This window comes from Megalobrama amblycephala, linkage group LG19 (genome assembly GCF_018812025.1).
Source record: "Megalobrama amblycephala isolate DHTTF-2021 linkage group LG19, ASM1881202v1, whole genome shotgun sequence".
NCBI lineage: Eukaryota > Metazoa > Chordata > Actinopteri > Cypriniformes > Xenocyprididae > Megalobrama > Megalobrama amblycephala.
Genome location: NC_063062.1, coordinates 22,682,888 through 22,708,197, shown reverse-complemented (window position 1 = coordinate 22,708,197; position 25,310 = coordinate 22,682,888). Strand labels below are relative to the sequence as shown.

General features: G+C 36.6%; 1 protein-coding gene across 1 annotated transcript in view; it reads right to left on the bottom strand.

The window, feature by feature from the left end:
* mical3a (microtubule associated monooxygenase, calponin and LIM domain containing 3a) overlaps positions 1 to 25,310 on the bottom strand; it is an 84,515-nt gene that overhangs the window by 4,164 nt on the left and 55,041 nt on the right. Inside the window, 15 exon segments of the mRNA XM_048168165.1 lie at positions 3,434 to 3,533; positions 11,123 to 11,173; positions 13,118 to 13,168; positions 14,180 to 14,273; positions 14,388 to 14,495; positions 16,787 to 16,837; positions 17,674 to 17,889; positions 17,995 to 18,089; positions 18,835 to 20,710; positions 20,830 to 20,912; positions 21,133 to 21,246; positions 21,698 to 21,769; positions 22,934 to 22,996; positions 23,802 to 23,975; positions 25,217 to 25,306. Of these exon segments, the coding sequence (XP_048024122.1) occupies positions 3,434 to 3,533; positions 11,123 to 11,173; positions 13,118 to 13,168; positions 14,180 to 14,273; positions 14,388 to 14,495; positions 16,787 to 16,837; positions 17,674 to 17,889; positions 17,995 to 18,089; positions 18,835 to 20,710; positions 20,830 to 20,912; positions 21,133 to 21,246; positions 21,698 to 21,769; positions 22,934 to 22,996; positions 23,802 to 23,975; positions 25,217 to 25,306 (3,238 nt within the window).

The window sequence follows — 25,310 nt, the reverse complement described above, 5'->3', positions numbered from 1 at the left end:
TTAATTAGCCAATTTCATTCATCATTATAAGTAGTAATAGGCTGAATTGAAAATAGGTAGCCTAATTCTAATACACGCAATGACTATTCATTAGGGGTGTGACGAGATCTCGTGGCACGGGCAGAAGTTCAGTTAGGAGGTCAAAAGCTGTAGAAGCTCATAATTCATGTACAGTAAGATCTGAAGAGACTGAAATCATACAGGAGGGAAGTCAGTCAGTTGAGTTAGTGGCAAAACCTTTTACATTACTTGAGTATTGTTGTCTTTTACTGCATATGATAATTCAGTCTCAGAAAGTAGAACTGAAATGACATTCATTACAAAATGATTAGTTAAAACATTTCAAATACACCTGCAGAATATTTTTTCTAGTCATGTATTTTGCCATCTTGTCTCGTCTCGTGAACTCAATCTCGAGTCTCGTCTCGTCTCATGAGATACTGGTCTCGTCACACCCCTACTATTCATCATTACATTTTTATATTTATGTAGCCTACACAATAATATTCTTTTACACTGTAATTCTTTTGTTTTTAATATTTGGCATGTTTGTGTGATGCGCATCCCTGTGTGTAATAAGCAAAGTCAATGCGCACTGTGGACGTGCCCAGAGGCGCAGTTTCTACCAACGCGCTCTAACAAAAAAATATTGCGCCATTGACTTTAGACTAGGTTTGAGTTGGTCTATGGCGCAGTCTATTTTCAGCTCCTTAAAATAGCAATGCGCCGGCAATGTGCCTGAACACACCTCTTTTTTAGACCAGCACGCCCATGGGCGCACTAACTGGCGCAAATGCATTTACTAATTTAAGGACGTGGCGCTGAACGGGAAAACGCAAACGGTGCCGGACGCAAACCAGCAAACACACTTGCGCTGCGCCTTGCGTCGCATTGCGCCGGGTGTATTATAGGGCCCAAGGTATTTATTCCTTTTGTACAATGAATAAAAACATTCAGACTCCAGACAATACACTGGAGTATGCTCATTTTATATTTTAAAATGAATAAGATTTACATACATTAACATGCAAGTTTTTACTTTTATATTTTGTATTATTTTAAAGGGTTAGTTCACCCAAAAATGAAAATTACGTCATTAATGACTCACCCTCATGTCGTTCCAAACCCGTAAGACCTCCGTTCATCTTCGGAACACAGTTTAGGATATTTTAGATTTAGTCCGAGAGCTTTCTGTCCCTCCATTGAAAATGTGTACGGTATACTGTCCATGTCCAGAAAGGTAATAAAAACATCATCAAACCACCCTCTTCTGCTCCGGACAGATTAGGACATCCGCGACATGCACACCTACGCTTTTTCATTTTAAAAAATATAGCAATACCAAAATACAAACAATGTAGAATAGCTTGAATACAGCATGCGTCTCCCTCAGACTGTAAACGAAGCTCAGGCGCACTAGATAACACGTCATCAGCATCACTGTCCGGAGCAGAAGGGGGCGGTAATGCACCAATAAGCTGGATGCCAACCGCCGTAAAACAGGAAAGAAGAAGAAGCAGCATCACTGTGGAGTGAAAGCGGATATACAACAGACCCGGAAGAGAAGACAATGCTGAATAAAGTCATAGTTTTTGTTATTTTTGGACCAAAATGTATTTTAGATGCTTCAAAACTTCTAACTAACCCACTGATGTCACATGGACTACTTTGATGATGTTTTAATTACCTTTCTGGACATGGACAGTACACCGTACATACATTTTCAATGGAGGGACTGAAAGCTCTCGAACTAAATCTAAAATATCTTAAATTGTGTTCCGAAGATGAACGGAGGTCTTACGGGTTTGGAACGACATGAGGGTGAGTCATTAATGACATAATTTTCATTTTTGGGTGAACTAACCCTTTAATATAACATAAGCTCTAATATATTTATATAGTTAAAAAATAAATTTTCATGAAATGATTGCTAATGTAAAAGTCAAAACACCCTAACCCTAAAAAATTTGATTGCAGGATCAGACAGTTTAGCTGTTGTTTTGGAGAATAGCGCAATGAAAAATGAGTCTCCATATATACGCCTTCTAGACACTGAGAAACATAAGAATGTGAGTTCTTTCAACTTCTTATTTTATATGGCTCAAAAACATTCTTGATGTGGCTGGACTCCACTTGAAGGGGGCTTATCATGAAAATCTGACTTCTTCCGTTTTTAAGTGCTATAATCGGGTCCCCGGTGCATCTACCAACCCAGAAAATGTGAAAAAAGGACAACCCAGTAACTTTGTTTTGGTAAGCAAAGCATGTGAAAAAACGAGCCGTTCAGATTTCACTCACCCTTGTGATGTAGGAAGGGGATCTTATAATATTACTGCCCCTTAATCTATATGTTTCGCCCACTGCCCCCCATTTTGTTTTCGGAAGCGACAGTGGCGCACCAGTAACACTGATTCTGGACTGCAGCTATCCTGCAGAGTTTTGCTACAACCCTGATCAACACACTTGAATGTCTTCAGGATTACTAAAGCTACATAAAGGAAGGTGAGTTGGGTTGGAGCAAAACTGTAGGACAGCAGCACTCAAAAAACGACCGTCCCTGAGCTTGTGATATGTCTCTGCTATGTAAACATTATCACTGATCTGTTAACGGTAAACATACAAGTCTCCATAAACTCCTGCCATCTGAGCCACTAAGGACGGAGTGGTGTAATTTTATTTATGAAGGGAATGTGTCCAAATAAAATCATATACCAGTATGTACAAGTCATTTTACACCAGACAGCTTTGCACATGAGGATCAGTAAAACACAGGATTTGCACATAAGTTAATTCTCAAAGATAGATCAACACCAACTGTTCATGATCTAATTTCATATATATTTCGTGATGTTTGCAAATTGTCTTTCTGAATGTTTCGTTAGCATGTTGTTAATGTACTGTTAAATGTGGCTTAAGTTACCATTGTTTCTTACTTTATTCACAGAGACCAGAGCCATGTCGTTATTTTCATTGTTAACCCGAAAACACTTGCAGTCTGTATAATTCATAAACGTGTTGAGTCTTTCCAACAGTGTGTAGCTTTAGCCACATTAGCCGTGCGGCACGCTATTAAACTAATTCAGAATCGAATGTTAGCAAACATCCACAAAATACATACCTATTAATCTGATATGCTGCATCACGAACAGTTTGTAATGATCGATTTTGAGAGTTATATTTGCTGTGTGAGCTTTTCCTGTATTATTTGTGTATTGGAATTGTGAGCTTGAGGGTGGGGAGCACAAGTTCATTTGCATTTAAAGGTACACACACCAAATCAGCGCATTTTTTCTCCCACCCAAAAATAGGCAGTTAAAACATGGTATATCATGTAAAAAGGGGCATAATAGGTCACCTTTAACGGGTGCCATCTACAGAGGTTCACATGAAGAATAAACAATGGGACTGAAGCTTAACCTGAGTGTCTACTCACAATATCATCAGCTCCGATTCATAGCGCACCAAGGCATTCTTCTCCTGGACCAGTTTAAACCATTCCTGCATCAGCTTTGGATCGTCCTTTTTACCCATTCCTGCAAGAAGCACATTGGAAAAGCATGAGGAACCTGGCAGTTAACCATCCACTGACACACAGACCTGACACAGACACCCACACAGCAAATGCGATGACAGCCAAGCCAGGATGTCTTTGTCAGGGCAAGAGTAGGGTGGGAATGTGGAAGACCGTGATGAGGTCGAGCCTGCCGGGTTCACAGAGGATGGCGTGGAGGTGCGACTTCTGATTGGACAGCATGTCATATCAATGCTGATCAGACTGGACTTCTGAGGCATTTGGTCTTTTTCAAGGCAGTGGATATTGCTTCAAACTTTAAAACCTTTTTTTTTTTTTTTCAGGACTATCTTTTTAAAGTGTGAAAGCTAATAATACCGTAGAAGGCAATGTCACAGGTATATGTCAAAAAGAGTGAACATCTAAATTAATCTAAACTTTACCTTTGTGGGTCCGTAGCTTGCTCCAAGGAGGTTTCCTCCAAAAAATTATGCAAGTTACCCAATTTTACACCATTTTAGCCCAATATCATGGCAATAAATATGGCATATCATAAAGAAATGTTCCAGTTTTAATAAAAGTTAAGCTATACTGACAGCATTGGTGAAAAAGTGTTGATTACCACAAAAATAATTTTGACTCCTCTTTCAATTTTTACATTATCTGACTGTAAAAGCAAGGCATGTACAGTATCTTTGTCAAAGAATTTTGCTAATTATTATATATCGAGTTGCTAAGGATTTTTTTGGGGGGGGGAAGAAATTAATACTTTTATTTAGCAAGGACACATTAAAATGATCAAAATTGACCATAAAGACACTTTTAATTTTTAAATAAATGTTATTTGCATATTTACAACTACTCAAAGAATCCCTTTTTTTCTATGCATCATATATTATACTGTATATATATTCTCCACAAGTGTACATTTCAATGTTAATTTCATTATCAAATTGACTTCCATTGTAAGTGCCTTACCATAACCACAATTTTTTCATGTTATGGAAAAAATTGTCAAAATCATTTTCTGTGGTAATCTGCATCAATTAAGCTTGTATTAAACATGGAACATTACTTTAAAAATTACTCTGGGTCAGGCTCATGACTCAATATTCTTAACCTGCACTGCAGTTAGACATTCCTCTTATGTACTACATGAGGTAAAAATAAATAAATAAATAAAAAGCCTCATGGCATGCACTGAAGTCCATGATCAATGCAGAATACTGTCACTGACTGAATATGGGAACAACTGTGCATGTCAGCCCATGCTAGTACAGTCTCAGATGTCTATGAAAATCCCGTCTCCCATCCCTACACACACATACATTAACACACAAGTGAAGCCAAGCGCTGAGATGAGCCATCGCATGGCAAACCTGGATGCAGCATGACGTACTTAGCTGACAGAGAGGCGGCTCTTGCAACACAAAAGGAAAAAAGACAGTACACACATAAATCGAATGGCTGTGCTCGCGGTTGCTGGCCTTGACTGTTTTAAACACACAGAGGCAAAATAGAGGTCCTCAGACACAAAAACAGTAAGAGACAGAGACAACAGAGGACAGGGAGGCTAAACTTATCCAGTGGGACGCACTGTGAGTGGCCTCCCCCACACTCAGCCCCATGCTTTCCCAAGAGGAACAGAGAAAGAAGAACCACAGTTAGAACAGTCGTAGAACAACCACGCTAACGTTGTGCCAAAAGGGCACTGTTATACACAGGCAGAGAAGACACACACCAGATTACAAACCAACAGAAACAACACAATGTTGCCGAACATTTGTGTTTTGTGCTACTCTGTATTTAAAGTCAACATGAAATCTCATTAGCAACCATTGTAATTTTATATTGTGATATTTTCCATTCCAAGTAGAAACAGAATATTTACTGACAAAACTGAATCGCAAATTCATTAAGTATAAATCATATAATTTTAATTAAGGACATAGAATAAATTAAATATAAAATATATTTATTATTATTATTACTATTATTACGTTATTATTACTACTACGTTAACCAGCGATAAAATTAACACTAATAAAATCAAGTTTTTATTAAAGCATTAACTGTCACTTTTTTTGCATTAAATAATTACTATCCAAACATAGCCAAAAACCAACATTATTATCCCAAACAGTGGCCTTGATCATGATATCCAAAAAAGAAAGAGCAAGTTAATACATTTTGATCAAAGACTACAAAGGCAGGGCTGCTACACATTTCTTAAAATCAAATTTTAAGACTTTTTAAGACCTTTTTTAGACCTGAAGATATTAAAATTAATACTGTAATACTGAACAAACTTACCCATTCTCAAAATACATTGTATTCTAAGTATTTGTATTATATGTAATATGTAAACAGTACTCAACTCAGTACTCCATTCTAAAAAAAAAATTAAACAAATGACAACATGTAACAAACATCATCTTAAAACATCTAACAGTGCATAGTAAAAGTTAAAATATAACATGCATAACTGGATGTAATATGACTGATCAAATGACATGTCAAATGACTGAATGGCTGTTTGAAACATTTAAATTGTTCAGAAATAGAAAGTAGCACAGCCTGCTTTGTGTAAGAGATTATGGCTGCATTTTTGATGTTCTTTAAGCGCCATCTACTGTCAGAGAGTGAATGTGCATTTTCATTCAGTGCGTCTCTTTCGCTTATTTATGCTTCTCATCCATGTTGGGGTAGTTTACATCAGAGCGTGGATGCCTCTTTAAGGCAGCGCACATGCAATGTTGTAAATTTTAACCGACTGATTGAAAAGTATTCTAAAAATTTGTCTTGTGACAAATTGCTTGGCTTCATTGCTGTCATTAGTTGTAGCCAACCATGTCTGAAACAGGTCACCTTCAAGCTATTTGCACTCTCTCATTTTGCTTGAATTTGCCTGCTCTCTTCTCTCCAAGTGACCCTCCCTGACTTACCTCTGGTGAAGTGCGCACTGTGACGTACTACTATTTTTCGATCATATCACCTTAAATTTTAAAGCCTAGCAGAATAAAATGCAAATATTTAAGACTTTTTAATGGCCTTAAAATTAGGAGATTCTAATTTCAGACTTTTAAGACTTTTTACTGCCTCATGGGAACCCTGCAAGGCAAACCTTTTTCGTTGGAATAATGTTCACAATTAGACCAGGAGTCTGTGATAAAAAAAAGTAAATAAATACAAAGAGAAATTGTGATTTCATGTTGACTTTAAATTTGAATGTAATGGTATGACAAAGACGTCAAAAAAAAACGACTAAGTTTGGAGACCTCACTTTCCTGTTGTGTTCCCCCTTATACATGCTATCCTTCACAGCAAATCATCAGTGTTATGGAAACACATGAACACACAGTGAATATAGTCTATGGATTACCATGATACAGCTCTGTAAAGGAGCTGTGAGGTTGGGACACATGTAACTTTGACAGTTTTAGAACTCGGCAAGAGCAAATGAAAACCATGCTGTTATTTAAATTCACACTTATAGACAGCAGAGCAGTTTCCCCCAAAATACACACGATCTGTCATCGTATCAGGTCGGCTCTAATGTACTAATTAAAAACATATTTCATGTTATGCTCATCTTCTTTAGAATCTCCAAAGTAAGGCGTATATAAAACAAAAGTAGAATCTTGAATAATAAAGGAAATAAAATGTGGCTTTAACTGTTGCTAATGCTGAGGGCTGGGCGATATAACAAACATTTACCACATATTCAATTTTTTTTTTTTTTTTATATAGAATTAATAGCATCTAAACCTCTAACAAAAATGCAAATAGTGTGGGCAAGTTTGATTCATTCACCTGAATTTAGTTCTTTCAAATTGCCTCTCTGTAAAGTAATGCATAGACTCATAATATGACGTTTACCTTCAATGAGCCAATAGCACCCTTTAAATACTTGAGCAATACTTTTAAATATTATATATTTTAAATGCTTAAAATATTTTGAATCTACTTGGCAACTATGGCTATTTGGTAAAAGGCTGAAAAATATCATCCAGCCCCACTACTGTTACAAATTTGTACATCAGAAGCATTGACGCAATCTGCTGGGGGAAATCCACTAAGCCTGGACACACATGGGCAGAGGAGAGGAGTAGACTTTGTAGTTGAAGGGCAAAAGCAATACTCCACAGGTCCAGTGGGTTGTCAAAGTAACGCCGCTGGCCATGTTGTTATGAAAACACAGCTGGCCGGCGGCAAACATGACTGGGTTTACGTTACCTTTAGGGGCACAGCAGGGGCAGAGGTACAGGGCTCTTCGGCGAGGGGTCCCGACATAGGGCTCAACTTCCACAACACAGGAAAGGAATGAGAGAGAGAGAGAGAGAGAGAGAGAGAGAGAAAGAGAGAGAGAGAGAGAGGTGGAGGTGACCAGAAGATTGAAATCGAGAAAGAGGAGAGAAAGAAAGAGATGTGGAAGAGAAAAAAGTGAGGAGCGAAATCAAAAAGAGAAAGAACTCTGGGGAGAAACTAAAAGCAGCAGTGTGATGCGACATAGTGGGAGGAAATGACATGGGACAGAGAGCAAACATGAATGAACTGAGAAAGAGAGGTGAAATACTGCATCGCGCTATTCTTTGAACTTTTCCTTTTGTGCACTACTGAGGGCAAATAAGTGGCGACTCAAGAGTAAACCTAATGTCTGCACAGGCTACATCAAAGAAGTACAGTATTGCAGCTGTTGGTCTCCGGAAAGTGGGGTCTATCCATACAAAAAAATTTGGATTTTAAGACCTAAGGTGGAATATATAATAATTATAATAATGTTCCCATTCTGTCCGGGTGCAAAATATATTTCTCAATCCTCACACTACGTCTGATGTGGAAATCAGCAATCTATACAGCAGGTGTCAATTTAGCCACAAGAGGAGAAAAGAGATCTTAGATAAAAAAGCATCAAATGAACTTGAGAAGAATGATTGGCACCAGAGTAAAGGATTTCATCAATGATGCATGGAAGCAAATTAAAAGGCAGATCCTTGTACAATTCTTTGTGCTCTGTTATGCTGGGCTGACAGAATGTTTTTTTTTTTTTAAATGCTGAAACAATTGGATGAGATGTCAGGTAGTTCACAACAAGGGACTATCACAGAGGAATTTCTCAGCGCAATCCTTGAAAGCCTGCGTCCTTGTCTGCATTCAGAAGCGGTTAAAACTAATCAGCACTAATACAACCTTGTCTTATGTGAAGGCTGAGGAGATATTTTTTTTTTCCCTTAGCTAATTATGTAGAATAGGCAACTATGTTTCCATCCAAAGTTGTGAATTTAACTTATGCGCAAAATGGGAATATCGCATAAAACAATTGTGAATAAAGCAGCGTTTCCATCCAGTGTGTCGAAGAGAACAAAATCGTCAGTTCGTGATAACTTGCACTAAATATCACTAAGAAAAGTAGGAGAAACCACTGTATATAATAATTTTCGTAATAAATTACTTGCATCTCAGAACGCTTAGACAAAACGCAATAAACGCATTTCAGAGGAAGATGCCTGCTGTTTGGGAATGCAGTCATGTAAGACCGCTGTCCCGAAAGCATTGGGAATGGTCGTGCAGTCATGTAACGACGGAAAGACCGTTCTGGAATGTAATAATAGCAAATTACTTTGACAACAGACTCAAAATGTGTATCCATCAATAGTTTATGTGCATGTTTTCTTATCGGATAATTTTTTTTTTATCCGACTCAAATGAGCACATAAGTTTTGTATGCACATTTTTAGAATTTATGCACGTTTTTGCATTTCCATCCAGCAGTTTTTGATGCGAAATAACAAAATGCGCATAAAAATAAGTGGATGGAAACACTGCTATTGACCCATATTCCAACCTCTTCAACACTTTGTGTAAATAAATAGACATTAAAGGTTTTTTTTTTTTTTTTTTTCATTGAAAGGATTTGTTTCAATCTAACATGCAATGAGCACTACTCATCTCATATCGCTGGCTCATCCTCTGCAGTTTATTGGAAGAATTGGGGAACTAATTATCCATGAAAAAGCAACAAGCTCACATTCTTATGCAGACATGCATGAAAACGACCCACGGGAACCAGGACATAAACAAACGCACACATATGCAAAGTTACACAGAAATCCAAAACAGCTTTCTGAAGTTTTTTTAATTGGTTATATTGTTTTGGACATGACAACCACGTTTTCCAGCCAAGAGATGCCTTAGGCCTCAGAACGCTGACAGTAATTATGCAAAGTGTTTTTCAACTAGGATTACAAGAAATCCACCAACTGTTAGCAGGTCTGCCACCAACTCGATTGTGATGAGAAAAACTCACTTCTACAGGACAGTCAATCCAAGTGCACAGCTCACATGTTAAGCACTTAATCTCTGTGCAAATTTTAATAAAACAAAAGAAAATGTAGCCACAAGCAGCAATTATGGGGTTGCAGCATTACAATGCCAAAACAGAAATCTTATGAACTTTAGCAAGTTTAACTCATTTTTGGGTTTCAAATGCTTTTTCCATCATCTTGAGCCAGTTTAACAGAACATTTATAAAATGTGAATATGTTGTACTTACCTTAGTTTCATAATTAAATGATTGTTGATAAATACACTTAGCATACAGTATGTAAAGACCCATAACCTAATACCTAAAATAACCCTTGTTACCTTCCAAGAACTTTTTGGCATGTTATGTTTAAGAAACATCTTGTCGCATTGAAAAAGATTCATAAGATGATTTAAACAATGCCTCAATGTCCTTTGAAAACAATAGGTAATTTATTCACCATCACCACGCTATCTCCTGCCTGCGTGTGTGATTTCGGCATGGCTTGCCTGTAACTTCACAGTATGATCAACGAAACGCAAGACAATACACTCATTCAAACAAGCACTCAATAGTTCCACAGTGTGAGATGTAAGGTTTGGGAATACAGTGAAGACGTACCACACATGATGGAATCAATCACAATGAGGCACAAACACTGGGATCTCTCGGGGTCCGGGGCCCCTTATGCAACTGAGCAGGTATGGGAGGAAAATATGAAAGCTAAAATGCTGCCGAGTAAAGCAGACAGGCATTGGCTCTACAAAAGGCTAGAGGGGAGGGGCTTAACCAGGATTTCAAGCTACATCTGTTTGCTTAAGCATTTTGAATTTGTTCTGCTACATATTAATGGAATATTTTTAGTTTGCAAACTAAGATCAAAACTGAAAGCAAATTTAACGCCAGGGCCATTTGCAAGCAATAATGCGGCAAAAAAATTGTGTTAGGAAATTTGAGATTTTTTTTTTTTTGGTTCAGATATGAATAATACACAAATATATATATATTTTTTATATATATAAAATGTTTATATTTATACAATTTATTAATATATTTGAATAAAAAAAGTTTTTAAAAATGAAACTATCATTAAAAATCATTACATATATTACACAATTATATTACATACAAAGAAATTTTATAAAATATATAAACTATATATAATTAACATTAGATATTGAGGGGCAAATGTGAGAGAATTTAGGCAGAAGGGGTAAATAAGGGAAGAAAGGCTTTAATAAGTACAGGGGGAAAAGAGAGGGCGTTAGTTGTTAGTCCATTTCAAGCAACAGATTTGAAATACATACCGCCCAGATGCAAATCCAGGATCTCACTGTAATTAGACTCTCCCCAATAGTCTACAATAAGGATATATTAGAAACATGTTACTGCACACACAGGCACAGCCAGTAGCTTCAAGTCATGCATATACTGCACACAAACACACACACTCACGCAGTAAGATATGCCGAATATACATTTATCACAACTTGTTATTTGGCATGTAAACAAATGTAGTTAATTGCATTTATATTGCATGTCCCGTAATGGTAGATGGGCACATAGATTTGTTGCACTGCTGCGTTCCGCCACAAGGGCAGCACGGACTCTGGAGTGCGAGTATGTTTTCGCATCTAAAACAGCTTTTTTTTTTTTTTTTAAATCCTGTCAGATTCATCATTAACACTTTATTTTGATGGTCCACTTTAGATATTCTACTAATTATAAATAACTTTGCAAATACATGTAAACTTATTCTGCTAACCTGAACCCAGTGCTTCCCACACATAGACTTTACTTGGGCGGGCTGCCCACGTATAATAAACGGCCGCCCAAGTATATTTGGAGACACATTTTTGCTTTTATTATTTTTATCCTCTTATACTTTTATATCCGCGCAAGATAATGAAACCATCCGCGATCGATAAACTAGTCGTTTCATACCTGCTCGTTACGTGTGCGTCAGAACTGTTTACTCCCGCTAACATTCCCACAGGCGCTGCATTTTGCAAAGTCACTAGGCGGCACTGTTGCGCGTTCTACAAGCTCGCGCAACAGCGCTTCAGTCTGCTTCAAAGTGATTCTCAATCTCAATCAATGAAAAGCGCAGATTTATGCCAAGCGATTGTTAATGAACTCAAGTTGATGAATTATTACAATGTCTACTTAATGGCCTTTATATATTAAATGTTTTAGACGATTGTAAGAATCTGAAGGATCAGCCTGCAATAGTACAGACATTTCAAAATAAGAGTACCTTTGTATTTCAGGCTTGTTTATAATTAAAAGTCACACGCTAAGTTTTTTTCTTTTTCTTTTGGCCATTATTGATATTTTGGTTACACAATAAATTGTATTTAATTTGATTTCCATTTAATTCATAGTAAATTATTGTAGTCTCCCCCACAGGAAGAAAAGACTAAGAACATTATTTGACACATTATTCATTTTATAAATTTTACTAGTAAAATCTGTGTCCCATTCACTGAGAGAGACACTATATGATAGCAAGGAGAACATAGGAAAAGGTGAACCATTTAAATGCTGTAATTTTGCATAATTTACAATGCATAATAATGCATAATATTAGTATGTAATTAAATGTAATAGTATGCTATGTAATTAAAATTAATTTCAATAAATAAAAATACTGTTAAAAAAAAAAAAAATCACACATTATTTGTTTGTCACATGTAGTAGACCATTTTTGTGCCGTGGGTAATGCGGGCTACCACCGCAAGTATATTTCAAACCTGTGGGAAGCACTGCTGAACACAACATCTAACCCTAACCTAACAGTCTACTAATACTCTAATAAGAGTTAATTGACATGCAGTTGCAAAGTTATTTATAGTTAATAGAATGTCTAAAGTGGACCATCAAAATGAAGTGTAACTGAGTCATCTATATATGAAGGAGAAAAACTGGTTATTTAATGTATGTCAAGCATTTAACCCTTTATACTGCAGATAATCTGTACAGCTTGTGAACATATGTTATGCTGAACAACAAAACATGAATATAGAGCATTTAACAGACAACTTGCGAGTAAAGGCGTTTTAAAATTGACAAAATGCAACAATACAGATTCAAAAGAAATAGCCTATAATCAAATGTTACATCCTGTTACAGTGGACCACATCCAGTGAGGCGGCACACAAATCTATGTTTGGCGTGATCGGACTGACGGGGCATGCAGTTGTGACACACGAGGAGAGACCAGGAGAGACAATGCTCGGCATGAGGATGGCACGATACGCTGGGACGACTACAACACCTACTAGAGTTATCACCATGGATACCTGAGCGTCTCTTACGCTGTTTTGGACTAACACTAGAACCTTTATACAACCCTTAGAGAGAGTAAAGGATAAAAAGAGATTAAGAAACACTAGATATAAAACATGGGATGGAGGGGAGAGGGGCAGGAGACAGAAGAAACAATATTGGTAAAATCATAAATTTTGTTCTACTGCCTATAACTACCTTACTGTGAGATCAGCTTCATATATTTTATTAAATTGTTACAGCTACTTCAATTTGTTAACATTTTGCAATAGGAAACAATTATCCAATTATGTATCCAATAATAAAAATAAAAATAGTCTAGAAATTATTGTAGCTGTTACTGTAGCACTTGTTGAATGGATAGTTATAGATAGCCCCTTGTCATGTGCAATTCAATGCAGAAAACACAAAAAAATAATGATCATGGGACTGACAAACCATTAATTCTGCAATACCTACTTGATAAGTAATTTAATTTAAAACTTTTCAAAAGAATAAGTTTTTTTTTTTTTTATATATATATTTTAAAAGAGACTGCTGGGGCAGATTTCCATTTGTAATAGATTTATTTATTATTTTTTTTATTATTATTATTATTTTTTTTTTTAATGTAAAAAGGTGTCCCAAAAAAAAAAAAAAAAAAAAAGAAGAAGAAAAAAAAAAAAAAGCTTTCAGCCAGAGAGCTTAAAAAGTAATCTTGGTGAATAAATAATTGAAAGCTGAGGGGGGGATATTCACTACAAAAATGTTATAATAACATTTAGTAATGAGATACAAGCTTCTAGCAAGATTTGTGTAAATGAAAAAAAAAAGCGCATTAGAATATTAACCCAAGTTATCATAACAGCTTTTAATCATAAGGCAAAGGATGCATAAACATCATTTTACTTTTAAGTCTGCGCTGTAGTTTGAAGCTTGAAGCTAGAAACAACAGCAAACAGCGCTTTGACTTAAAGGTCAAAGTATAACTACATAGAAAAGCATGAGGTATGAAGATCTGCTTCGAGGCTTTAACTCTTAAGCAGTGCATCTAAGGAACCGCTCGAATCATAAAAGTGAGACAAAGAGAGAAATACCTGCTTCCCCTCGCAGCGCCTTTTCCACTGCGACACCTCTCTCCTCTAACTGCCTCTGTTTCTCTTCCACCTGCTCCAGTTGCCTCTGAATGATCTGAGGAATTAAAATGCAGCTTCTGGTTGAGTTCACTCTATTATTCTGCATGATAATGGCTGAAATTCAACTTTCTGACAAACTCATGCAAAAAAGTCATTAGTATGCTTCCACCTGGGCTCTATGGAGTCTCTTGAGCTCCTCTTGCTTGGCCTGCCTCCGTGCAGCTTTTTGTACTCTTCTTGTCAGTTTGGCATTGAGTTCCTCCTCCGTGTACGTCTTCTGCAATAGAAAATTAAAGTCAGAACCAGCACTCCTGTAAACAGTATCCCGGTCAGTTGTAGGCGGATCCTTGTCTGGTGTCTCATGGATGTCTACGGCAGGGGTTTGTGTAAAATATGACTACAGCAGAGTCTAAAGCAGAGCCTAATGTCAAAGCTAGTCCACTACTACAACATACTGAAATACTTCTGACTTACAATTCTAAAGCACCTTTATAATGCGATTTTGGCAGTAAAATCAAAAGTTTATATCACAGTACAAGTAACTTTTTAATCACAGTAATGGTACTGTACATATATAAATATATATTTTTGCTGCAAATAAAATAATTAATGATATATATATATATATATATATATATATATATATATATATATATATATATATATATATATATATATATATATATATATATATATACATACATACATACATACATACAGTACAGTCCAAAAGTTTGGAACCACTAAGATTTTTAATGTTTTTAAAAGAAGTTTTTTAAAAGAAATTTATTTAATTAAAAATACAGTAAAAAACAGTAATATTGTGAAATATTATTACAATTTAAAATAACTGTGTACTATTTAAATATATTTGACAAAGTAATTTATTCCTGTGATGCAAAGCTGAATTTTCAGCATCGTTACTCCAGTCTTCAGTGTCACATGATCCTTCAGAAATCATTCTAATATGCTGATTTGCTGCTCAATAAACATTTATGATTATTTTCAATGTTGAAAACAGTTGTGTACTTTTTTTCAGGATTCCTTGATGAATAGAAAGTTCAAAAGAACAGCATTTATCTGAAATACAAAGCTTCTGTAGCATTATACACTACCGTTCAAAAGTTTGGGGTCAGTAAGAATTTTTATTTTTATTTTTTTGAAAAGAAATTAAAGAAATGAATACTTTTATTCAGCAAGGATGCATTAAATCAATCAAAAGTGGCTGTAAAGACATTTATAATGTTACAAAAGATTAGATTTCAGATAAACATTGTTCTTTTGAACTTTCTATTCATCAAATAATCCTGAAAAAAAATATTGTACACAAATATTTTGTACAATTGTACACATTAAATGTTTCTTGAGCAGCAGATCAGCATATTAGAATGATTTCTGAAAGATCATGTGACACTGAAGACTGGAGTAATGATGCTGAAAATTCAGCTTTGCCATCACAGGAATAAATTACTTTGTGAAATATATTCAAATAGAAAACAGTTATTTTAAATTGTAATAATATTTCACAATATTACTGTTTTTTACTGTATTTTTAATTAAATAAATGTAGCCTTGGTGAGCAGACGAAACTTCTTTTAAAAACATTAAAAATCTTAGTGGTTCCAAACTTTTGGACTGTACTGTATATATATATATATATATATATATATATATAATGCCTATTTTTGGTAAATCCAGTGAACCAAATAAGTATATTAAGTACATAATGTACAAGGAATCAGCGCAAAAAGGGTTTCAAATTCTGGATTTAAAAAAAAAAAAAAAAAAAAGACTCAAAACAGTACAAACAATATAAAATGAGAGAGTTGAAAAACTCTACATTTGCAAACTAGATAGAACGATAGATAGAACTATGGAACGATAGATAGAATGATATATAGAGTGATGGGACGATAGATAGAGCGATGGAATGAAGGATGAAACGATGGATTAAACAATGGATGGAATACTTGAACAATATATGGAATGATGGAACGATTGATGGAATGATAGATAGATAGATAGATAGATAGATAGATAGATAGATAGATAGATAGATAGATAGATAGATAGATAGATAGATAGATAGATAGATAGATAGATAGATAGATAGATAGATAGATAGATAGATAGATAGCAGTTAAGTACAGTACAGTGACTAATGTCATAAGCTCTTGTTGTCTGTACATTTCATCACAATTGCACAGAGCCAATAAAACAAGTGTAAGGCAGAAAGAGACAGAAAAAAAATTGACTCTGGAGATGTTTCACGAAAGTCTAGTACAAGCTATGAAATGAGAAAAACGAGTTGTACGTAAACTGTGAGGTACACAGAATAGAAAACTGTATGCAGGTAAACAGCCAGAAAGCCTTTTAAGAATGTCATGTGATGCAGTTACATCCTCCAGCAGAAAGGGGGCGCTTTAGCCTTCACCATGCTGTAGTAAAATTGTTAGTAATAAAATAAAGCAATCTTTGGACCAACAATAACAGACAGGGGTTAGGCATGACGGTGTGATACGACATGCGTAACATAGATAGACCAATGGGAATGGATGAACACACTACCTTTGTGGCATACGATCTCTTGAACGCCAATGCATGAGGTACATAAACAGACTTAGAAAAATAAATTGGAAAAAAGGAAAACAAACAAAACAAAATTTATGCGATTAGATGGGTTAATGTACAATTAAATCAAATCAGGATTCTACGACAACACACAAACACAAGACTAAACATTTAAAGACACTGGGATGAGTGCACAAGTACAAATTAATGTGATCATGTTTTGTGCAACACAATTATACTCAGGGTCCAAAATTAACCTGCCAACCAAATTTTTTCTCCTCAACCTCATGTGGCAACAGACAGTATGTAACAAATTCATCACTTTAATGAACAAAACTAGTAATAAATGGTAAAAAAGGGCTGAAAAGGTTTACAATGGCAAAAAGTTAATTTTGGACCTTTTGGACTACAAGATTGCTCTAAAAAAAAAACTTGCTAGAGGGCTATTAAACCAAAAACAAATTTTCTTTAAAAAAAAACAACAACACTAAATGAAAATCATTTAAGATAATAATAATTTGGACAAACAAAAATCCTAAAAAAAAAAAAAAAAAAAAAAAAAAAACACAGCTTCATATCCACAACTAGACTAGTTAAGAAAGACAGATGAACATTGCACTCTAAATGTGCCTACTATAACACTGCACCCTAAAAGTGCCTTTTTTATTCTATAAGATAGAACTTTTTTGTTCTCTCTCTATTCACCCTCACACAAACGCACAAGAATGCTCGATTTCTTACAGGTTTCGAATGAAACAATGCTGAACAATACTATTTGTATTATAAGTTTTGAAAAATATCTTTTTTTTTGGCATAGTGTTGCATTGATGTTCTGTATGAAACCTGGTAGCTTCGAGCGGTTGTGCAATACATCATTGAAATACCTCTTCCTCTTTTCCTTTCTCCTGTTCCATATCCTTCATTTTCACCCTCTTTTCTTTGACTCTTCGTTCATTCTCCCTCTCTTTTGACCTTTCCTTGCCCTTTTCTGTAACTCTTCCTTTTTCCATAGCCCTGTCCTTAACCTTCTCTTTGGATTTTTCATCTTTAATTGTCTCTTTTTTCAAATCTGACACCAAGTCAAACAGGTCCACATGGCGCTGAGAACAGTAAAAGATTTTATTAAACTTCGAGAAGCATCAGAAAGAAAACATTTGACTCATGTGAGAAAAAAAAGAAGCTCTTTAAATATTATATGGACTTACATCACCCTTGGACTTCTGAGATGATCTTTCCAGAACATCGTCACAGGAGAGATCAGAGTCCTCAGAAAAGCTGAGATTTCTCCTCAGACGTAAATCTACATCAGTAAATTAAAAGAGAACTTTGCATAAGAAAAATCACCATTTGAAAGAGACTGAGAAAACATGTTTAAGTTAAACTTAACAAAATTCTGCAAGATTATAACATAACCCATGAGGATCTGAAGATAGCCGTCTCATGCAAGTTTATGTCACAAGCTTCAAATTGGATTTAATCTTTTGACATGTGCACACTGTACGAATATACAAGTTTCCCGCTGTTGTTGCAAACTAACCATCCTCCTTTTCTTTATTTTAAAAAGCACACTTAATATTTATCTACTGTGGGTCCTAATTAGGAGATGGCAAGCAGACAAAAAAAAAAAAAAAAAATCCTACTTGGTAGATAAGACAAGATGTTGATTATAAAGCAACATGTCATTCAATCAATACCAAATTGTATTGATAACCATAGTTCAACATAAAAAAAAAAAAAAAAAAAAAAATGTATATTTTACCTAATATTTTGTGCAATATACTTTCCTGCTAATTACAGGTACCACAATGTTATCATCTTTTCTTTGCAACATGCTAACAGTGAACTTCACTGAAATCACTTTCAAGGTGAATTTACCATGCTGAGTATTCCAGATTGGTCACTTATGAGCTTCAATGGCAGTTAGGATGCTGGCTTAGAAAGGAGCTGCCTATGTAGGTCTCATACTTGTAGAATAGAGCTAGGATAGCCAATAATGAATTTTGACAAAGGGATGAAAAAAATCAGAATGAAAATATTCAGCTGACCTGAGGACCTATCCAGAGGTGATTCTTTCTTCTTCCCTGAGTCTACAGTTGTAGAGCTTGAGGGTGTGCTTGGGCATGACTTGTCGTCTTTCTTCTTTTTGTCCTTCTTGTAGCCAGAGAATACAGCCTTCCACAGGGACTTGTGCTTGGGTGGCGTTTCCTCTGTGCCAGATAGTCTTTCATTTTTGGCTTTCTTTTCCTTTTTGTTCTTGCGTGGAGAAAACAGTGAGCTGCGTTTCTTGCTTTTGCCTCCTGTGGAGCTCTCTGAAGATGTGACAGAACTGTCCATGGTCTTACTGGCTGGTGTAGTTAAGAAACGGTCAGGGAGTATGTCTGTCTGCTTTTTGGACTCCAAGGCCTTCACCGCAGAGTCCTTGGGGGAGTTTAGTTGCTTTTTGTTTTTTCCTGTTGTCTCTGGAACATTCCAGGCTACTTTTGCCACAGCACCCTTGGCAGCCTCTGATTCTTTCATCTTACTAAGCTGCTTGGCCATGGCCTCTTTCAGAGCTTGGCTTTTCACAGACTTTTCCCGCGCCCTCATTCGCTCTTCGGCGATTTCCTTGGCTTCAGGAGAAAATTGTTGGGGACTCTTTCCTGTCCGAGAAACCCCTCCAGTAATGTTGGGCTTGCCGTTTTCCATTGCCAGTGCCAAGTGGAAAGGAGGCTTGTCCCGGTTGATCTTGCTGGTTGGCGGGGTGTAAAATTTTTCCAGACCACTTGTGTCTGGAGTGCGATCATCGTACGTGTCTTCAACGTCGTCAGCAAATGGTATCTCGTCTACGCACTCCACAAACGATTTCCTTACTTCTTCGCGCCGTGGTTTATTCGGTTCCTTTACCCTCATCACAACAGGTGGGTTAGTTCTAGGGGTCGGCACTGGAGCCATAACTGGTTTTAGTTGAGGGGGACTAACTGTAGTCTTAGGTTTAGGAGGCGTAGTCTCAGATTTGGGTTCCTCAGTGCCTTCAAGGAGGTTGTCCCAGGAAGCCTGAGGCCTTTTGTTTTGGAGAGCAGCTGGCTCTTCATTAGGTGGAGGTGGTGGGGGACTGGAAGGAGGTGTGAGCATGGTAGAATCAGAGTTGTTGTAGCTGTCACTAGTTGCTGTCTGACTGGTAGTCACGCTTCCATTAAGACCCAACCCTGAACTGCTGCTCAAGTCCTTTTTCTCAGAACCATTACTCTTTGGTTCCACCGGAGATATAACCTGACCTTCCAAAGTAATGTTGATCCTGCGTATGATAGAACGGCCCGTGATAGTAGGCTTCTGCTCTTCAGACAAGTCCTCTGGGGTATAAGACCTGGGAGATGATGATTCAGGCGTTGGAGCATTCACAATGCTCTTATCCACTGTTGTTCTGCTTCGATCCAGAGGCGTGAGTCCTAAACTTTTTCTGATCTCTGCGCTCTTCAACCAGAACTCCTCAATGAGGTCTGTTTTCTTGACTGTGGTTTCCTCGGGTGCTGGATCATTCACGGATTCATCGGTTCGGTTCTCAGAAGCAGGTTTAGCCAAAGGAGTGGAAGTGACTGCTGGGACTGGCTGAGTTCTTACAGGGGAGCTTGAAGAGAGGGGTGAGGGTGGCTCATGGCAGGGTTGTGATTGGGTACATATTGGAGATAAAGGATTACCTGTTGGAGAACAAGCACAAGGCTGGGACTGGACAGGTGATTTGGGAGACACCGTCTCTGGTTGTGGAACAGGTTGGGAGCAGATGGGCGATAGTGCAACAATTTGAGCAACAGGAGAATGAGGTCTTTTAGTATCAGGACTCTGAGGTGGGGGAATGTCCAGTTTGGCATTATCAGGTAGAAAGGGATCAGGGAAGAAACGTGCACCAGGAGATTTGACTAGTATTACAGGAGAAACTTCTTTCATCTGTATAAAAGAAAAAAAATGATTGGCTGAATTTTATAGTATGAGGTGGCTTATGTTGCCACTTTAAATAGAGCAAACAAGTGAGCCCAAGACATTTAGATCTCACAACACTGTATTACCTCCTCAATGGGTAAAGCAGGTTTTTGGATTGGAGACAGCACAACGTCCACAATCAATTCCCTTGGATTTGCAGATGTTTTCTCTGCAAGGAAAAATAAAATTGGCTCAAATATTGATGGACATCGAAAATCCCCTTGTGTTGAGATTTTAATCATCAAAGTCTGAATAATTATGAAGCAAGACATTGATACAATGTGTTCAGAGACGCAAGTTATGCAAGGACATGAACATTTGCAATCACTGGTCTAAAACAAAAATGGAAAAGGCATGAAATTATATGATTATGATTAGGTTATAATTACCAGTGTTGAAAACATGTCCCTGGCTCTCTGGTTTGCCATTATCCACTGGAAGCATCACCACTTCATCTATGCAATGTGAACGAGCTTCAGCCTCTGCATCTGAGGGAATGTCATCTGTGACATTAGAAATTAAAACAGTGTGAAAGCCTGTTCAAAATATATGGAAATAAATTTTAAAAAGCAGGCAAATTCTGTGTAAATGTCTGTCGACAATGTATTATTCCAAACACTTTAAGTTGTCAACCCTGTTACCATCATATTTTCCCCCATTTTAAATAATTTAAAATAAAATACAAAAAAGGTAAGCGGCAAAGTCAAAGTAACTTCATCTCATGTTTGTCAGTAGGAGACAACCTTAAAATGTCAAGCTAATTAAGCTAATTTTATTTACTAAAATAGTGAAAGGTGTTTTCAGTTAATTAAATTCTAAGAAGTACTTTGTAATTTCACTACCTCAAGGCACAAGGCCTGGTATTGCCAATTAAGCTCTAAAACTGGTAACAATGTAACCTTTCTAAAGGCGTAATGAAATCACAACATAAAATGGCACATGGATTTGACAAACCTTGATCTATTTCAGTGCCCGGCTCAAAGTCAGGACTGCCCGCTTCTGCATCATCATCATCTTCACAGGGCTCTGGGATCACAGGAGAAGAATAAGATGATGAATAAATTGGGCAAAAGTCTAAAAGATTAGTAAAAGACTAAAAAATAGTCTAGACTATTAAACTATACTTATGAATATTAGAAGACCTTCCATGTACAGAAGGCGTTAGCAGTACAAAACAGTTTTGTGGCTAAATTATGAAATATGTGTGCAAAGAAAGAAAGGATCAATCATGTAGCTAACAAATGATGGTCTTTAGGGAACTTTAACTTAAACATACAGTAAGTGCACATGACAAAATGTAGAAATAAACAAATGGTATTAGTAGTTAAACACATGCAAGTATGCAAGTTTTACACACAGTCAAATGGATTGGGCTCAAAATCAGCAGCTGTTGAGAAGGGTTGGGATGTGGGTGAGTAAAGAGGTGTGAATAAAAAGCAATGACACCAAACTGAACATTACAAACATAAATAAATATGAAGACTTAGCGGAGACACCCTCTACCACAAACCACCACTTCTGTTAGCACAGCAAATTATAATCATTAATGTTAATATTTAGATAAAAGTTCTGCTTATTACAAGCAAAACTTTGCACCATAGCTGTTTTTTTTTTTTTTTTTTTTTTAAACAAGCTCCAGAATCGTATGCAACCCTTTTCAACCCGTCTATTTCTGTTCTGCATGACTGTTATATGTACAAGGTTGTCATATTTGAGTTTTTTGCATGTCTGCTCTCTGAACCATGAAAATACCTAGAAATGTTTTTAGTTGTTTTTGGCTTTGACCTCTCCATGGCATTGTGCTGTGGAGACAAAGAGCTTTACAATTATGTTACAACAAGCTCCTCCACAGATGCACCACAGACATCCTGGGACAATAAATTTAGAGTGTACAAATTCTTTTAACAATCTGTACTTGCATATTTTCAGAAGAATGCTTAAGGAAACATGTCAGATGCATGCATTAGTCAGTACTCTTTGCTTTGCGTCAAGCTGAATGATAAAAATCACACCAGTCTCTTGACTCCAGCATGCATTAGTGTCGACTTGTAATTGCATGTTACGTTTTAACATGCAATCAGTGTTCAACAATGATTGCAGTGGTGTTAAGTGTTTAATTGTCCTGCCATGCACTGATGTGTGTTTGTGTTACCACTAATATAAGTTTCTGGACTTGTTTTTCTTTTCTACCTTCAGACATCGAGTCCAACCAGGCTCTGACAGCCTCATGACGCACGGATTTGTGGGAGGGGGCTACAATTAAACCAAATGGGAAAATGGGAATGGGAACAGGTACATGAAATGCATAGTCACACAACAACATACAAAAATAAATTAATTCATGAATAAAGAAAAGAGATTAACAGAAAAAAAGGGACATGTACTTAGTTAGCAATGCCCTAATATCCACAATGATGATAAAATGAGACAAAAAGGACATACAAAAAAAATATAAGAGAACAAATAACTCAACCCGAGAAAGGTCAACGTAATGTCAACAATAACAAACAGTGAGTGATATATAAAAAGTATCAAAGCAAGAATGAAGAAAGTATAAGAAGCAAGCAAAACACTGTTGTGGAGGAAAGGAAGAGGACAGAAGTTGTCCAACCGACCACAGAAATTCACATTCACAAAAGCGATCACACATGCAAATCACACACACACATCCCACAACACCTGGTAATATTCATCTAGAGTTCATCACTATCAAAATTATGTCTGATGTCCAATTTTAAAATAATAATAATAATAATAATAAAATGCTACAAGTGAATTTGGGCATCACAGCATAATAATGCACAATATGAAAATATTTATTCTGAGATTAGCTAAAGATTACATTTAATAAGTAAAGATTAAAGATTAACTAAGTAAGTTAGATGATGGCATAGGGAATTGAACATGCACACACACACAAAAAAAAAGTGTTTTTTTTACTAAATCCAATCGCAAGGAAAAACATTTGAGATGCATTTTAATACCAGGTGTAAATAGGACCATCTACCACCCCCAAAAAGCCACAAGGCCCAGGTATGACTCCTCCACATGGGGTTACCTGTGGAAGAGGTGGGCTGTGTGAGCTGGGTGTTAAGCGAGGGCTGAGAACCTAAGGGTGAGAGCGAGGGGCCCTCCACCACCCCTTCAGCCTGTTTGGATGTCCAGTGTTTGTCCATCTGGATGTCCAGAGGGTCTACTGGATGAATAGCTTGCTGGATGTGCAGGTTTCTAGCTGCATGATGGCATTACGGGTAGCCATTAAGGTGACAAGATCATTTTGTAGGATTAATTGGTGAGTCCATTAGCCCGTCAGGAACAGAAAATCCAATTTGTTTGAAAAGTAAAAAGGTCCAGGTCACAAAAAGTCCCCATAGGCAGCAATGCGAGCAGAGAGTGAGATTCAGCAGCAATTAATGGCCAGAAAGAATTGGTAAAGACAAAAAAAAGAGAGGAGAACATTATAGTTTAGAATAGACTGTAAAGTGCAAAGTTAGTACATAATTTTGAAATGTAGCATGCACAAATGTCTCCTCCACAAATGACAGCAATTTTTTAAAAAGCACCAACTGCGTGGGTGCTTTCACACTTGAGCTTCTGGTGTGAATTTGAGTACACTTGATGACAGTGTTCAGTTCATTTAGTTAGCATGAAACTGTGACAAAGTCACAGTTTGAAACTGCAGTCTGGTTAATGGTTCATGTATGGATCACAATCAGGCCAAGTTAGTCAACTGCTAATGATGACATAATTAGCATATTATAGTAGGCCTATAATGCATTCTCATACCTTGTTGCAGAAAATTCTTGCGTATATTTTTTGCACCTCTTGCATTACACGCGGCAGAGGCAAATGCTGTCTGTGTCTGTTTATGGGATAGTTCACCCAAAAATGAAAATTCTGTTTTCATTTACTCAGCCTCTCGCTTCATAACTTTAAGACTGAACCAAGTTGACTATTGTTTTTACTACGTTTCTGGACCATGAATGTGGTAATTGTTGCATTTATTGAGGATAAGCTCTTGGATTTCATCAAAAATATCTTAATTTGTGTTCCGAAGATGAACGAAGGTCTTACAGGTTTGGAATGACATGAGGGTGAGTACTTAATGATAAATGTCATTTTGGGTGAACTAACCCTTTAAAACAGATGCCTCTAGTATTAACAGTGATTCTCACATTAATGACAGAAGCACAGTTTCAAACTGTTCATCTGTTCAAACAGTTTCAAATCACACTATGTGTGAAAACACCCTGAAAAATCTCATTCAAAACACCTCAGTGGTGTGAATGGATGCCATTTCAACCCAAAATAACATTTTAACAGAAAAAAGTAGTAAACAATTCATGGTAAAAGCTCCATAGCCTTATAAAATCCAGAAAAATCAAGAGCTAATTAAAAAAAAAAAAAAAGAAGAGGAAAGCAGGAGAAACAGCCAAATTGTGTTAGCTTAAAGGCATCCACAGGCATCACTACCTTTAAATATACCCGTATCCTCTTCATTTGCGAGACTCTCCAACCAAAGACCTGACTGAAGCTCCCTCTCCCAAGGCAAATACTCTCCCGCTGT